General features: G+C 40.9%; 1 protein-coding gene across 1 annotated transcript in view; it reads right to left on the bottom strand.

The window, feature by feature from the left end:
• Positions 1-487: 487 nt before the first annotated feature.
• Positions 488-15,072, bottom strand: part of LOC309338621 (uncharacterized protein) — a gene marked incomplete at its 5' end in the record, with an annotated part of 67,238 nt that continues 52,653 nt past the window's right edge. The window contains 5 exons of the mRNA XM_081855941.1: positions 488-5,758; positions 5,986-6,720; positions 11,050-11,286; positions 12,027-12,269; positions 13,071-13,244. Coding sequence (XP_081712067.1) covers positions 6,532-6,720; positions 11,050-11,286; positions 12,027-12,269; positions 13,071-13,244 — 843 coding nt within the window. The 3' untranslated portion in view covers positions 488-5,758; positions 5,986-6,531. The remainder of the gene's footprint in view (positions 5,759-5,985; positions 6,721-11,049; positions 11,287-12,026; positions 12,270-13,070; positions 13,245-15,072) is intronic.

Here is a 15,072-nt window from a genome sequence, read left to right as displayed (position 1 = left end):
GGACCACTTAATATAATGGAATTTACTTCTGAGTAAACAAGGCAAAGAACTGAGTTACAATGCATTTAGACTGCAATCTTAAACCAACTTACCAGGGTGTAAGTAAACACCACTGACTTAGGGCTTACTTCTGAGTAGACATGGTTAGGCATGTACTATTAATTTATCTAATTAATTTCAAGTTGATGCCAAGCTGTCCTCCCCAGCCCCAATAGGTCTAAATATTGCATGCTCCAATATAATGCACTCCTTGGGACTGTGGGAATCATATAAATGTTGCTTGTGATTTTATAGGATTCCTTATATTTCTACAAACATAAAATTGACAAATGTTTCTCAGCTTGAAGTAGACTCAAAACAGATCTATTTTATATGCACACAAACCGTGTACATGGCTACTATAATTTTTACTAGCTGAATATTTGTAGCATATTGTAATACCAGCCAATTGAAATGAGGTTAAATAAAAGACAAGCAGAGGCAGCAGTAAACCTCCAAAGATTTATTATAACATACTGATCAGAACAGTTGTTTAAAAGCAAACAGTAAAAAAGAAAGTTTCTACTGTAAATCTATAGCAATGACATTTCTGTCAATTCAAATAGTGATCATTAGAGACTACAGTCCAAAGCTTAAACAAAATTAAAATAGATTCACGGTGTTTGCAGATGGTGCTTATTGTGGTGATCAATGTTCCTCATTCATGGAAGTTTTCTTGCAGCAGTCACATGACATTGTCATCAAATGGCAATCTATTTCTTTTGTCTTTTAATCTGAATTTATTCTTTTAAGGGAAAATCCAGTACGTTAAAAAACAACAACCACCTGTTATGATGTTTCATATATATTTTCTGAAACAACCTAAGCAAATACAACATGCCCCTTTCCCTCCTCCTTCCCCAATAGCATGAAGCAAGTATTTATAGGAATAGTTTGCAAAGAATCACCATGTACTTTAACCTATAAATGCTCTCTGCACTGTCTGGCAGAGTTATTCCAGGTCCTCGCCTATTTGCACATGCCAAATGAAGCCTCGTGAAATGTGTCCCTTGATTTTTGTATTATCTGAACTGTTATTTCTGCTTTCAGCTTTTCTGTTAGGGCAATTTGCCGTATTCTGTTGAACTATTCTTCAATCTATTCCTCCAGTTCCTAGACGCTGTCATATGGGCTGCTGTCAACAGGTACATGGTAAGATTTTTATGACACAAATCCTTAGCCTCTCGCTCAACATGTTGACAGTAAGGTCATGGGGCAGGGGTCACTTTCCTTTGTTGGGTGATCTACAATCCTGAAAATCTCCATCCAGGAAACCTGAATTTCTCTACACCACCACACCATCTGTGCTACTTCAACAATCCATATGTCATATTAACCCACCACCTAGAAGCATCCTCAGTAGCTGGAAACTAATTGCTATACATTTATGGTGATAAGCAATATATGTCATAGATGTAGCATGATTTTTTTAGGTCTTAATTCTGACAAAGACCAGTTGGTTCATTCTGTATTCTCTCTTCCAAACCCACAAATTATTGGATAAGATTTTATGGTGCGTTACTTTCTAAATATACAGTTTCTATTTTTGTGGAAGCTCTTAGTATATCTAGATTAAGACAGCTAGCTGTGTGTGATATTATCAAAAACAAAAATTTAGATTTAAATAATATAAATTTGCCCTGTAAAATTTCCTCATTAAAAATTCAGAAGATGAGTAAGTTTTGCTTTCAGCAGACACTAATTGCATAGTTCAATAACCCCTCTGAACTTTGTTCACATTGGACTTATTTTTATTTGCTTTGACTAAACGAGCACAGAAGCAAAGCAAATATTGTCAATATTTAAACTTCTTTATTCCTGAGTTGTAGCCACAGATTATTATGTCTTTGAGTTACAGTGCATGAATACAAAATCTTTCCCAACTGCCTGTGTTTATGGATCCATACACACAGAATTGTTCTTTTTATCATTACCAAATAATTGGGGTTGATCCCCCAATTATCATTACCAAATAATTGGGGTCAATTCCCCACCCCCTGCTTCCCTTCTGCCCTCTGCAAGTTTGTATTTTCAAGCATTGCAAGCATGTGCAATCCTATGAACATTTAATTGGAAAAAGCAGGTATCTCAGTGGACTTACTCTCAGGTAATTGTGTACTGCATAGGATTGAAGCCAAAGGCACATTAGCTAGGAAGCAGGTTCAATGAAATCAACAGATTTACTTCTGAGTATAGTCAAGAGTGTGTGCTACACAGCTGGAAGGGTATTTATTTAAAAGGTTTATAGATCACCTTTCTACAAATGTTCTCCAATACAACTCAGAGTGCACTTTCAGTTTCCATTGATTAAATTACAGCCAGGTGTCTCTGTGTGTTTTTATGAAAAAGAAAGAAAGAACTGGGAGCTTGAGTTATGAAAGTTTTGAAAAGCTATTAAATATATACTTAGCAGCTGGTATCCGATCCACTCACAGACAGCAGAACAGAAAAGGCAATTTCTGACAATCCCTCTCCCTACAGTACCCACTCCCCACAAACTGCCCAACCCTCTAGGGTAGATTCAGAAGGGACATGAGAAACTGCATTGAAGATGAGAGGAGTCACAAAATTATTATCATACAGAGTGACCACAGCAGTTTTTGTGCCAAAACTGGCCCTAAACCCAGATTGAAATAGATCTAGAAAATTAGTTTCCTTCAAGAGCTCCTAGATATGGTCCGCGAGCACCTGCTCAAGAACCTTGCCCAATAAAGTTTCTGTAATTCAGTTCTGTTATTCTATTCTATTCTGCTTAAAAACCTCCAAGGAAGGAGAGTCTGTTCCACTGTCAAACAACTCTTCCTTGTCAAAAAACTCTTACTGATGTTTAAACAGAATCTCATCTCTTCTGACTTGAATCCATTGGTTTGGGTCCTAAAAGGGTAAGGGTCCTGAGCACAAGAACCCTGACAGATCCAAGCACGTTTGTCCACATCCTTGAGCCTTACTAACTGAAACTCATCCAACACAACCAAACTAGAAAGTGCTCTGGACACTCTTTGATATTCATCTGCTGTAACAGCAGAGTCAAGATTCCAGTGGATTCAAGCGATTTTATCCTCAAAATGCTTTGCATACAAGTCATAGCGGTTCTGCCACTTCCTTTTGGCTAGACTCTTAAGAAGTCTTGCACTACCTGGAAAAGCTCTGCCAGTTGGCACAATGAGGATTCAATTCACTCCCACTAGGCAGGCATGGTGATGACGCCTCACCAGCGTTCAATTGTTTGTTTCCTCACTCTAAGCTCTGGAGTACACCAGGGAGCCAAGCAGGTTCCATGAAGCAGGAGAGGGCACTATGGGGCAATCATGTCAACGGCCTGAACCATTCAGATGTTCCAGAGGTCAGACAAGGTTTCGACAGCAGCGCAAGTCATATCAGCTGGAAAACCCCCAGAACTATCTGGAATCTCATTGGATCCATCAGCCTCTGAGGGTGGACCATCCTCATGGGTCCCCCACCTCTGTAGAGGGGGAAATGTGCTGAAAGCCTAAATCTCAACATGAGGTGATCTGATCATGACAAGGGACTGATGTCAATATCCCCCACTTCCTTCCCAGTTGAGAAAACAAGACCACCCTCTTCCTTCCCAGTTGAGAAAACAAGTTCCAGAGTGTGGTCTGCCATATGTGTTGGGCCGGTGACATGTTGAGACAGCCCCACTGTTGTCATGGCAGCTATGAGTCACCCCAGAGTCAGTCACCTCAATATGGATATTAAAGCCTCCTAAAGCTAGCAGTCTGGGAGTCCTCAACACCGCTTCTGAGACCAGTTCTGCCAGCTCAAGCAGGGAGACCGCTGGGCAGGGAGGTGGGTGGTAAACCAGCAGAATCTCTAATCTGTCACAATTGCCCATTGCTAGGGACGCACACTCTAGATCACTCCCCAACTGGACAAAGAAATGGAATTTCTACAGACTACAGCAACTCCTCCTCTCCGAACCTCCTCTGCCCTGATGCTGCACCGAGTACCGAGGTGGGCACAGCTGGGTGAGACCACCCCCACCCTGCTCACCCACCCAGGTCTCAGTGATACAGACCAGTTCGGCCTCCTCATTCATAATCAGATCATGGATGAGGGAGGCTTTACTCAGAACCAACCTGGCATTCAGCAGCAACAGCCACAGACTCAAGGGCTGGCTGATAGACAATCACAATTCCCCAGGTTGGAGGAAGGGCTAGCATATGGCACAGTCACTAATTGCTTTTTGCCATATGCCCCTTCCCCGGCTTGTGCTTCCATACCTCTCCTTGTCGAGAACCACTGAGATTAGGGTGGCCCCTGCTCTCCCTAGCTCCTCTCTCCCAGGTACATCCTACGTCCCTTCATTTAAAAACAACAAACCCCCCAAATTTTAAAGCACACACGTTAAAAGCAGTTAAAAACAATTCAAAACACTTTAAACAGGGCAATAAAAACAGCAGCAGAACCTTCTAGGCCAGGTGGGAAAGGCCTGTAAAGCAGGACGCAGGTCCTCCAGGACTCAAAGCAAAAAAAGCTGCATCCCCCTCTGTTCTCTTTCCCAGTTTCACAGCCAGTCACATCTGAATACATGAAGGCCAAGAAACCATAATAAAACAGCTGACTTGGTAAATGTCTAAACTGCTGCACCAACATCTAAGTGGCACCGAAACTTAAAATTGCTAGGTCAATTACTAAAAACAAATTAGAACCACATGGTGTTAATTAGGTATTACTTAATGCAAAACAGATTCATCATAGAGTACTTAAATGGTTCTATTTGTTCCATTTCTTTTTTGCTTTTTCAACTATATGCATTATGGAAGAGGTGGTAAATCTTAAGAATATGGAGCATCATCATCAAAGTTCTGTAACAGAGCTGGACAAAAAAAACCTGGCATCATCTGTCTGTGGCTACATGGCAGCAAAACTAGAACTATTTATGGGTGGCGCCAGACAGAAAAGTGTTCCGGATTAACTAATCCAGAACAAATAATGCCCCGTTTCAATTTTCGCCATGACTACCTCAAATTTTTAAACTCCCAAATTTCTACTCAGACAAAAGTCCCACTAGATATGATGGGGTTATTGTCAAATACAGATTTATTCATTTTCAGTACTGTAGACCAATACAGCTGCTGTTCTGGAAAGCAAGTGAAAGTAACTCTTTTCTGACTTTACTGTACTATATGCACACAAACTGGAGGGGTAAGAAAGGGAAAAGAAGAAATGGGAAAGAGAAATTCTAATGGGAAGGCAGAATTGGGCAGCTTCAGAAAGCAGCAGGGCTTGCATAAAGTGGGGCTGGGATTGTAACTTGCACATCTGTGTCCATCTGTGAACAGTGCAACAGAGTGTTCTTTTGCAGCATTTTTTGTAAGCATTAATAGTTGAATGAGGTGGAGCTCTTGGATTCATCTTTTTTTGTTCTATTTTTTGTCCAAGGAATTCCGCAGCTGCAACTAATCTGTCATGTTATTCCCATTTGCTCTCAATTTTTAAAACTGGTAACCTGTCGTAAGAAATATAGATGAGTGATACGTAAGAGGGGAATCAAAAATCCTGTTGAACAGCTCTCTTAAAAAAATTTAAAAATCTTTGGCACAGTTTTTAGGATGTTCTTCATCTGTTAACTAAAGACAGTTGTAATGTGGCAGCTTGAGTAGAAAAAAACCAAAAGTACTGTAGTGGAGAACAGCTATAAAAAAAAAGACTGGAAAGAATGCAAACTGGGATGCCTTGGTATGAAAGTGCTGAACTGATTACAGTGGTACCTCGGGTTACATACGCTTCAGGTTACATACACTTCAGGTTACAGACTCCGCTAACCCAGAAATAATACCTCAGGTTAAGAACTTTGCTTCAGGATAAGAACAGAAATCGTGCTCCAGCCACACGGCAGTAGCAGGAGGCCCCATTAGCTAAAGTGGTGCTTCAGGTTAAGAACGGACCTCCGGAACGAATTAAGTACTTAACCCGAGGTACCACTGTATTGTGCCCAGCCAAAAGAACATTAATGACTTGTGGAATACTCTTATCTTTCATTTTGCAAAACAAGTGCATTGACACATTAACTTGGATCCCAAGAAGGACTCATGGTACAGGGTTGGTGGAAAGGAACTTCTATGGCCCCTAAAATAAGGAGACCCTCTGTGGTGGGGTGACCTGCGGCAGATGAACTGATCAAAATTGGGCTCAGGCAGCGTCCATGAGCAAGGTCTCACTAATGGATGACAACAGTAATAATGTTCTTTCCATTTTTGATATCCAGCGCATAAGATGTTCAGCTGTAGCAGAATGCTGTTTATTAAGATACTTCATGACTATTGACCTTCATGGGTATTGATCGATCTTCTGAAACGTATTACAGACATTTAGATTTTTTTTAAAAGCACTCTCACTGTAGGCCCTCTATGATTTTATCACCAACATTCAGTGTCAAATCCTGGAACATTTATACTAGCAAAGAGAAGAGGACCACCAGGACAGGAATTCTACTCAGTCCTCATTACTGTTGCAAAGGGAATGTGTTCAGTGGAGAAGCTGCAATGATCCATCTTGCCTCACCGACATATCTTTGAAGCAGACACAGGGAACAAAGTGATGTGGATGGGAATGGATCAGCCCCTCTAGACGAGTAATTATTTCATAGTCGGGAAGAGCCATGGTGGCCATATTGAGACCCAGCATTCGGGAGACGACTTCTCTGAAGTCCGCCAGCTGCAAAAACAAAAGGGGGGGGAGAGATTAAATTATATCTCATGTCTCCTCCTCCCATACCAATCTGTCCATGCCATAAGCATCTGAAGATCTTCTTCAATTCTCATGCCATTTATTTTAAGGTGGGTGGTGGGCAGGCAGAGAGCCTTTGGGGTGAGGCACCCTGCCAAGGAATGCAGGGAGTGTTCCTGGTGTCTGTTGTTATTTTGGGGCCAGAGGAAGATGATTTTGCTTGTTTCCTGCCCTTTTAAGATGCTTGGGGGTTTATACCAATTTAAGTTTGAATGTTTTATGCTGCTGTTTGCTATTGCTATTGCTATTGCTATTGCTATTGCTATTGCTATTGCTATTGCTATTGCTATTGCTATTGCTATTGCTATTGCTATTGCTTTGTTTGTCTGAAAAGGCTTTTGTTTTCAATATTAATCCTAACAAAAAATAACACATTGCATAACGAAAATGTAAATGAATGTAAATGAATATAACCAAGAGCATATTACAAAATTATAAGAATGTAAATAAATTCTATGGGTTATATATTGTCCTCAGTCTTATCATTGCAAAACATAATAGGTAAGTGCTGGACAAAGTTCTATAAATTTAGTTTATTGACTTTTTTCTCTTATATAACATGTAAAATTGATTACTATTATTATGTTCCAAATCCTCTCAAGCCAAGCTAAAAATGATGATGCTTTCCACACTTTGGTCATTTTTTAAAAGATTTGAACCTATTTCCAGGTCTAACTCTCATACTGTATCTTGTAGATAATTCAGTAACAATATTTTTGAGTAATTTAATAACAAATATCCAGTCTTTTCTAAAATAATAATTTTGAATGGTAAACCAACATGTCTGATTTACTGGACAGCATATATGTGTGTGTGTGTGTGTGTGTGTGTGTGTGTGTGTGTATACAATTTGCACATTGACCATTACATCTCCAGCACTTGTCATCACAGTATACCCTAGAAAGTACCGCACGGTTCTATCTGAAGACAGAATTAGGATTCAAGGTGACCTTAACAAATTGGAGAACTGGGCCAAAACTATCAAAACCAATTTTAACATGGACAGATATGAGCTTCTGCACTTAGGCAGGAATAACCAGCTGCATAATTCTATGATTCTATGCTGAGAACATGCAATATCTCTGCAACAAGAGTGCCACTATAAAGAAGTTGTTCTCTTCCTTTGGCTTTATGCTGAGCTCCAAATTGTTTTGTTATATTGCTATTTTTGTTTGGGGGGGGTTGTTTTAGTTATTATATTTTGCATTTCTAATGTATAATGCTTACTTTTGCAGAGAATTTTATAGATGGGTTGCCATAGAAATTTTAATGAAAACAATGATTATCATCATAAAAAAGAAAGCTTACAATAATTTATAAAATGCATAGAATGCAAACTATGAAAAAGAAAATTATTGCCTTTCTAGTATAAAATCACACCAAGAAACGAGCCCAATGTCACTAAAAAGCTTTACATCTCCTTTCCAAAAAACCAAAGCAGGCTATTAAAATTTGGCAGGGACTCTTTGCAAGAATGGGGAATCTTTTCTCTGTTGATGGTTATACTCCCTTGGGTGGGCGTATTTATTGGAAGATGCCTCATGCGGATGGTGAGTGAGATCAAAGCCAGAAGTGGGTGGAGCCAGAGCCAATGGTGTTTAACAATGTACTTGAGTATCACCGTCCAAGGTGGTTTGCCAGACTTGGAGGCTACAGCAGTGGCCCTTGACTTTTCCCCCTCATCCTCCCTTTGCTGTTTCTCTCTCTCTCTCTCTCTCTCTCTCTCTCTCTCTCTCTCTCTGTGTGTGTGTCTGTGTGTGTGTGTGGATGGGACATGTGTGTGTGTGTGTGTGTGTGTGTGTGTGTGTGGATGGGTGGTGTATATGCATGTCTGTCTGTTGGGTGTGATGCAGTGGCTCTCTTTGTTACATAATACTGAATAAAGATTATAAATTAAAGAAATTATAAAAAGGGACCCCTGACCATTAGGTCCAGTCGTGGCCGATTCTGGGGTTGCGGCACTCATCTCGCTTTACTAGCCGAGGGAGCCGGCGTACATGTGGCCAGCATGACTAAGCCGCTTCTGGCGAACCACTTCAGGCATATAGGTACTCACATAAAACAATAAAAAGTTGCAGAGGGACTTGTAAAACCCATCTAGTCTAAATGCCTAAATGATGCAGGAAACCCAGAACTAGAGTATACCCAACAGGTGGCTGTCTAGCCTCTGCCTGAAGATGTCCAGTGTGGGAGAGCTCACCTCAGCAGAAATGCACATCTCCACAGGGAAAAAAATGCATGTGGAAATCTAGCATGACTCAGTAAGGCTAGATCCTTGACCTCTAGCTTTCTGTGCAGAAAGGATTTTATTTATTTATTTTGTATGAAAGAACAGTCAGTCATATGAGTCCTTGGATTTTATCTGAAATGATAAAACCCTGCTTCAGGGTTTACCACCTCCATGAAAAGTATTGAGTAGTCAGAAAGAAAGAAAGATGGATGGATAAATATTCAGCTTAGGTTTCCTTTCCTGCTCAGTTCCAGGAAAAAAGCTGGAAGCGATTGTCTTCTGCAAAATATTCAACTTGAAAATTCAATAACTTTTAGTCAAAGCAGTTGAGGAAGAACCTGAAGTTCTGTTTATTTTATACTGCAACCACACATTAAATATTACACACTTCATTGCATGACTTGAATCAATGCCAAAATATATTCAGATCTTTGTGGTTCATTGTGTCCAAAAAGGTCTTTTTCCAAATGCTTACAATTGTTTGTGCTCTTTAATCTGGTGTTATTAGAATAGGTGGCATTTGATGCAACAGATTGCATTATCCTTGTTTTGAGAATAAAGACAAGCTGTCAGAAATCTGCCCAAGAGCAGTGCTATTATCAAATGAAGTGCTTTCTATAAATCAACTACTTTTATTCATGGAAAAGGGCAACCACTTCTATTCTATGAGTGCTGTGCTATACTGTGTGAGTAGTTTAATCTCAAAGCTTTTGTATAAAATGCAGAAGCCACTCTGGCTGTGAAGGTGTAAGGAAGGTCTGTCCAATATTTTGTGGGCCCTGGGAAGAGGCTTCTTCAGAGCAAAGCAGAAGAGGCTACCCTGGAACCCCTTCAATTGTCATTGGACTCCAACTCCCATCAGCCCCACCCAACGTGGCCAATGGTCAGGACTGAAGGGAGCTGTAGTCCAACAAGCTGTGGAGAGCTTGGAGGGAAGAAAGGTGAGGTGCTTACATCGACTCTGAGATCATTTGAGGTGGAATGATTGTGAGAATGTAACATTAGCTGGGGAAATAAATAGCTCTGGCTGAAGAGCAGGAAGAAGTGAATGCTTATTTGTTTCACATGGAACCAACACAGCCAGTAAACTGATCACTATGATGCCTGATTGCCAACTAGTCCCCTGAGAGGTCTATTGAAAAATATTTTACACGTAAACCCCTAAAGAGTAGTCAGTGCTTTTATAAATATACTGACTCAATGAAGTTTGGAAGTAGGGTGGCAATTATGTATTTTATATACAGAAGCCTTTAAGACGTTATACAGCATCCACCCCACAAATTTGTGATCTCCAAAGCTCAGGGTGCTTTTGAGTGTGAGAGATAGGGCAAAAAGAGTTGGACTGGCAAATTCTTTTTGGCACTGGCTACCTTAATGGGCTTGAGCTGGATCTACCGGTCAGGGGTCCCTTTACCTTTAAAGGTCCCTTTACCTTTACCTTTACTATTGAAGTGAGAGCTGATCGCTGAAGAATTGATGCTTTTGAATTATGGTGCTGGAGGAGACTCTTGAGAGTCCCATGGACTGCAAGAAGATCAAACCTATCCATACTTAAGGAAATCAGCCCTGAGTGCTCACTGGAAGGACAGATCCTGAAGCTGAGGCTCCAATACTTTGGCCACCTCCCTGGAAAAGACCCTGATGTTGGGAAAGATTTGAGGGCACAAGGAGAAAGGGACGACAGAGGACGATATGTTTGGACAGTATTCTTGAAGCTACAAACATGAGTTTGATCAAACTGTGGGAGGCAGTGGAAGACAGGAGTGCCTGGCGTGCTCTGGTCACGAAGAGTCGGACACAACTAAACAACTAAACAACAACAACAACCCTGAAATGGCATAAATAATACAGTAGTAAAAAAAGAAGTCTTCTTTCACTTATGGAGTTTAACTTTTTGCAAACTAAAGAGTATTTTTAAACTCACACCAACAAAAAGGAATATGACATTTAAAGCACACACCTGAAATTGCTTCAGATGCCAAGTTGCTAAATGCCAAGAGATGCTTGTCAGTCATATTGTTACATACCTGTTTCTCTCTTTTCATCACTGCCTGTAGAGTAGATTTAAGTGTTCCCAGTTCACTGGTAACAGATTCCAGTCTGCTTTTGGCCTTCTCTTTATCTTCCTTTGCTTCACGCTCTACATCATGCAACTCTGATTTGACAGAGGTCAGCTGCTTCTCAGCCTTTGCCTTCATCTTTTCCAGTTTCTCTTGGGACTTGCTTAGATCTTCTATGGTTCTGTCCTGCTCCAGTGTCCTGATCTGTGAACAAATTCCAGAGTTGCCTCAGGAGGGGTGTAAACAGTAGGCTATCTAGTGCAAGGGGGTATAAAGCTAAACTACATAAGATGTGAGAGATCCCTGCTGAGATCTCTTGAGGTTTACATTTTTTATGTAAAAGCAGCCAGTTTTGATTGCTGGAGTACAGAGGATGGTGTGATTAACCTTCTGCATGCCCTCGCGCTGTTTTATTGATCTAAATCCTGCTACCCCAGATGGCTATTTGCCTTGTTGAATAAGACATTGTATATCTCCCCACCCCCCCACCCCCGGAATAAACTGCAGCTTTGGCTGGGTGGGGGTGGTTCAATTAGAAAATGGTGTGAAGGGAAAGTTAAACTCCACTCCCCATAATGTGGGGCTGAAAATGTATGCTTTGGAGTAATCAGATGCGGAGAGGCGGAGAAGCCAGCAATTAATCCGGGGAATTTTTACACAGGGTGTGTGCTCTACTGCCAAGGCCCTTGCCTACATTTACCCAGAAACAAGTGGTGCTGAGTAGACTTGCATAGGCTTGTGTTATTAGCTACTAAGACATTAAGCAGAAGTCCAAGATTCTGAAGAACACAAATTTCTCAGCATTTCTAAATTACTCTATTTTGCCCAGTACTCAGCATGAGCTGAACAGTTTTGGATACACATATGTAAAATTTAAACTATCCACTGGCATTTGTACACCTTTTGAGCATGGCTTAAAAGAGATAGGTATCATATTCCCCCACCTTCAGTTCGTTGGTGTCAGCCAGTTTAGCTTTCAGGTCTGTATTTGTTTCTCTTGCTAAGACAAGTTCATTCTGTAATCTGTCCACCTTTTTTTGTAGCTTTCTGACCATCAGGTTGGCATCATCTCTTTCCACAGCCAGGGCTGTGCGCACTTGCTTCTCTTCTTCTAGCTGTGCTATCTTCTGACGCAAAAGTTTCATGTGTAGCTCTTTGCTGTCAAGCTGCTCTTTTTGAGTTCTCAACTACATTGTAAAGTTAAAAAGTAGTGAACACACATACACACGTCACAAAATCACACTTCACCGTGAAATGTAATGATGAATATTTATTTATTTGCCACCTGCAGAAAACATATGAATGTTAATATTTTTTGCAGATGTTAGTGGGATCTTTGAAGGGCAGACAAGGAATGCCGCCAAAGATCAGCAGGAGGTGGACACTGACTTGGGACAGTGGAGATTTGGGTGACTGAGTGGAATGGGTTACTGTTTTAGGATGTTGTCTAAGGGTTTGCATCTTTCTGTTCTTCTCGGGGAATGGAGATTGCTTTTAAAACTAAGCTGCATCTAGGCAGCAAATCACCCAACAGAATGGCTGTTGTGTGGTTGAGAAATGGGGTCACTAAAGCCATTGGGAATGACACTGTGTAGTGATGAAGAATTCTTACCTGGACACTACAAAAGAGATGACTGACCCCATAGACTACTCATAGAGGAAACCATATTTTTTCTCATACATGGTCCTAGTAATGATGTTCCCACTACCCCGGAATCTCTAAGAACTGTAACTTCTCTCCCAAATTTCTCTCTTTTGCTTCTGCTCAAAGGTCTGTCAAAAGTGATGGGGAGGATTTTGCCAAAAAGCTCAAGGCAGCATACATGTTTGTCACTCTCCCCCATTTTTATACTCACAACAAATCTCCCTGATACTGATCTGACACTAACTGCTAGAGTAACTACCCCATGCAAGTCTAAATAATCAGGCACTGCACTTTATTATGTTTTGAAAAGTGGTATTCTCAAATCTTGCTCCACTTCTCCTACCTTTCTTTGTAGATTGCGAGCCATGATCTTATTCTCAGTTAACGTGTCTCCTTCCAGTTTGATCAATTGGTCTGCACGAGCCAATACTGCATCCAACCTCATATCAAATCCAATATCCGCTGCCATTCTGTCAAGATTCATCCTTTCAGAAAGTTGATCCAGGAATTTAAGATACTTCAGAGAATGGGAAGAAATGCAGAAATAAATGAAAAGAGGCAACAAAAATACATTCAAATAGGGAAAGTGCTTTCTTTTTCCCTAGTAGGTGCTTTGATAATGTAATTATTTCTATACATAACTGGTGGAATTCAGGCAGGGTTCGTGTGCACAAAACAGGGTCTGCTTGGCTATAGGAAGACTTTATATCAAGACAGACTATTGGTCCATCTAGCTCAGCAGTTCTGAGCTGGCAGCAGTTCTCCAGGGTTTCACCAGGGGGATGTTCCCAGTCCTATTTGGAGATGTTGGGCATTGAACCAGGGACCTTCTGCATGGAAAGCAGATGTCATACCTCTGAGCTACAGTTCTTCCATATCTTCTCACTGGGCCAGGCAGCAAAAGCCCCTGAACCACTCAGAAAGGCTATGCTGGATGACATTGTGGACATGCAATGGTGGTGGAGAAAAACTGCTTCATTGCCATCTTCACACCACAGGGTAGGTTCAATAATGTTTCTTACGTTTCATTGGACTAGTTAGCAGTCACATAAACATAGCCACTTTTCTTTAATAAGTGTACCGGTTGATCTAGCACTAACTTCCCCTGAATTCCATATTGATTTTTATCAGCATGCCTTCCCCCAAACACTCAGCCACCAGGGTCATATTACTTCAGCAAACATCCAGTTGAATGACCCATTCCCTCCCAGAGCCACAGTCACAGAATCATCTAGCAGGTGGGAAAAAATGTTGGATTTTGACCAAGCTGTCACTCCCCTGATTCATATGAGAAAATGACCTCCTGCAGACAGTTCTCTCTCAACACCAGGAAAGTCATTTAAAAAGCAACATGTCCTAAATATGTGTTTCTCACAGTAGGTGGTTTTGAAACTGGGGCCAAGGTTAGCTGGAAGGAGGCTGCATAACATGACCTATAAAGCAAATTAGCTAAGAGGCAATATGTGCAGGAAAGATCAGTTCTGCAAAGAAAAAGAAAAGGAAAGAAAGAACAGCTTGCAGGGATACATATTAGATTAAGCTACCGTATCAAAATTTTTAAACGCAGAAGTTGAATTTATTTTCCCGTTGTTCCCATTTATGCTATCACACCAATCATGTATATAGCACATTTTTAATGTGTGCAAATCAGAAAGCAAACAACAAGGGCTGTTCTGAATAATGCAGGTCATTGGTGTGCACCAAAAGCAACCCCCTCCAAATAAATGTAAGTCTTTTAAGGTGCTACAAAGCTCTTTTGTGTATTTGCTGTAACAGACTACTATGACTACATCTCTGGAGCCAAATTAACCAAGATAGGAAACTGCATCATCTTGCAGATCCTAAGAAATGCACTGGATTTCTTTTCAAGCTTTGCTCCTAAAATTAGCTTAGGTAGTTTGTAAGTAACTCTTCAATCTCATATTAAATATATTGTTTCATTTTCCCATTTCCCAACTTCTGGGCAGTTCCTGGAGAGCTTTACATAGTCAGTTTCCTTTAGAGTAGGAATGGGGAACCTCTCCAGATGCTCCACAGCCAGCATCACCAGCGGTGAGGGATGGTGAACGTTGTGGTCCAGCAACATCTGGAGGGCCACAGGTTCCCCATCCCTAATTTAGAGGCCCAACTCCTTAAGATTCTTGGTTTAATAATGTGTACAACTTTTACATTACTAGGATATTGCAGGTTGTAGGTATGGAAACAGTCAGGCAGCAAGTAGTGCTAATCTAAACTCCCAAGCACCCCATGAAACTTCAGCCACTTTTCTCAGCTAGCTTTGAAACTCAAAACTAACTCCTTTTTCTCTGGGCAAATGTAAAAGTTATCCTTTGGGGTTCCTGGCA

This window comes from Podarcis erhardii (assembly GCF_964252035.2).
Source record: "Podarcis erhardii genome assembly, chromosome: 3".
NCBI classification, from domain to species: Eukaryota; Metazoa; Chordata; class Lepidosauria; order Squamata; family Lacertidae; genus Podarcis; species Podarcis erhardii.
Note: the sequence above shows the minus strand (reverse complement) of the source record. Positions and strands in the feature narration are given on the sequence as shown.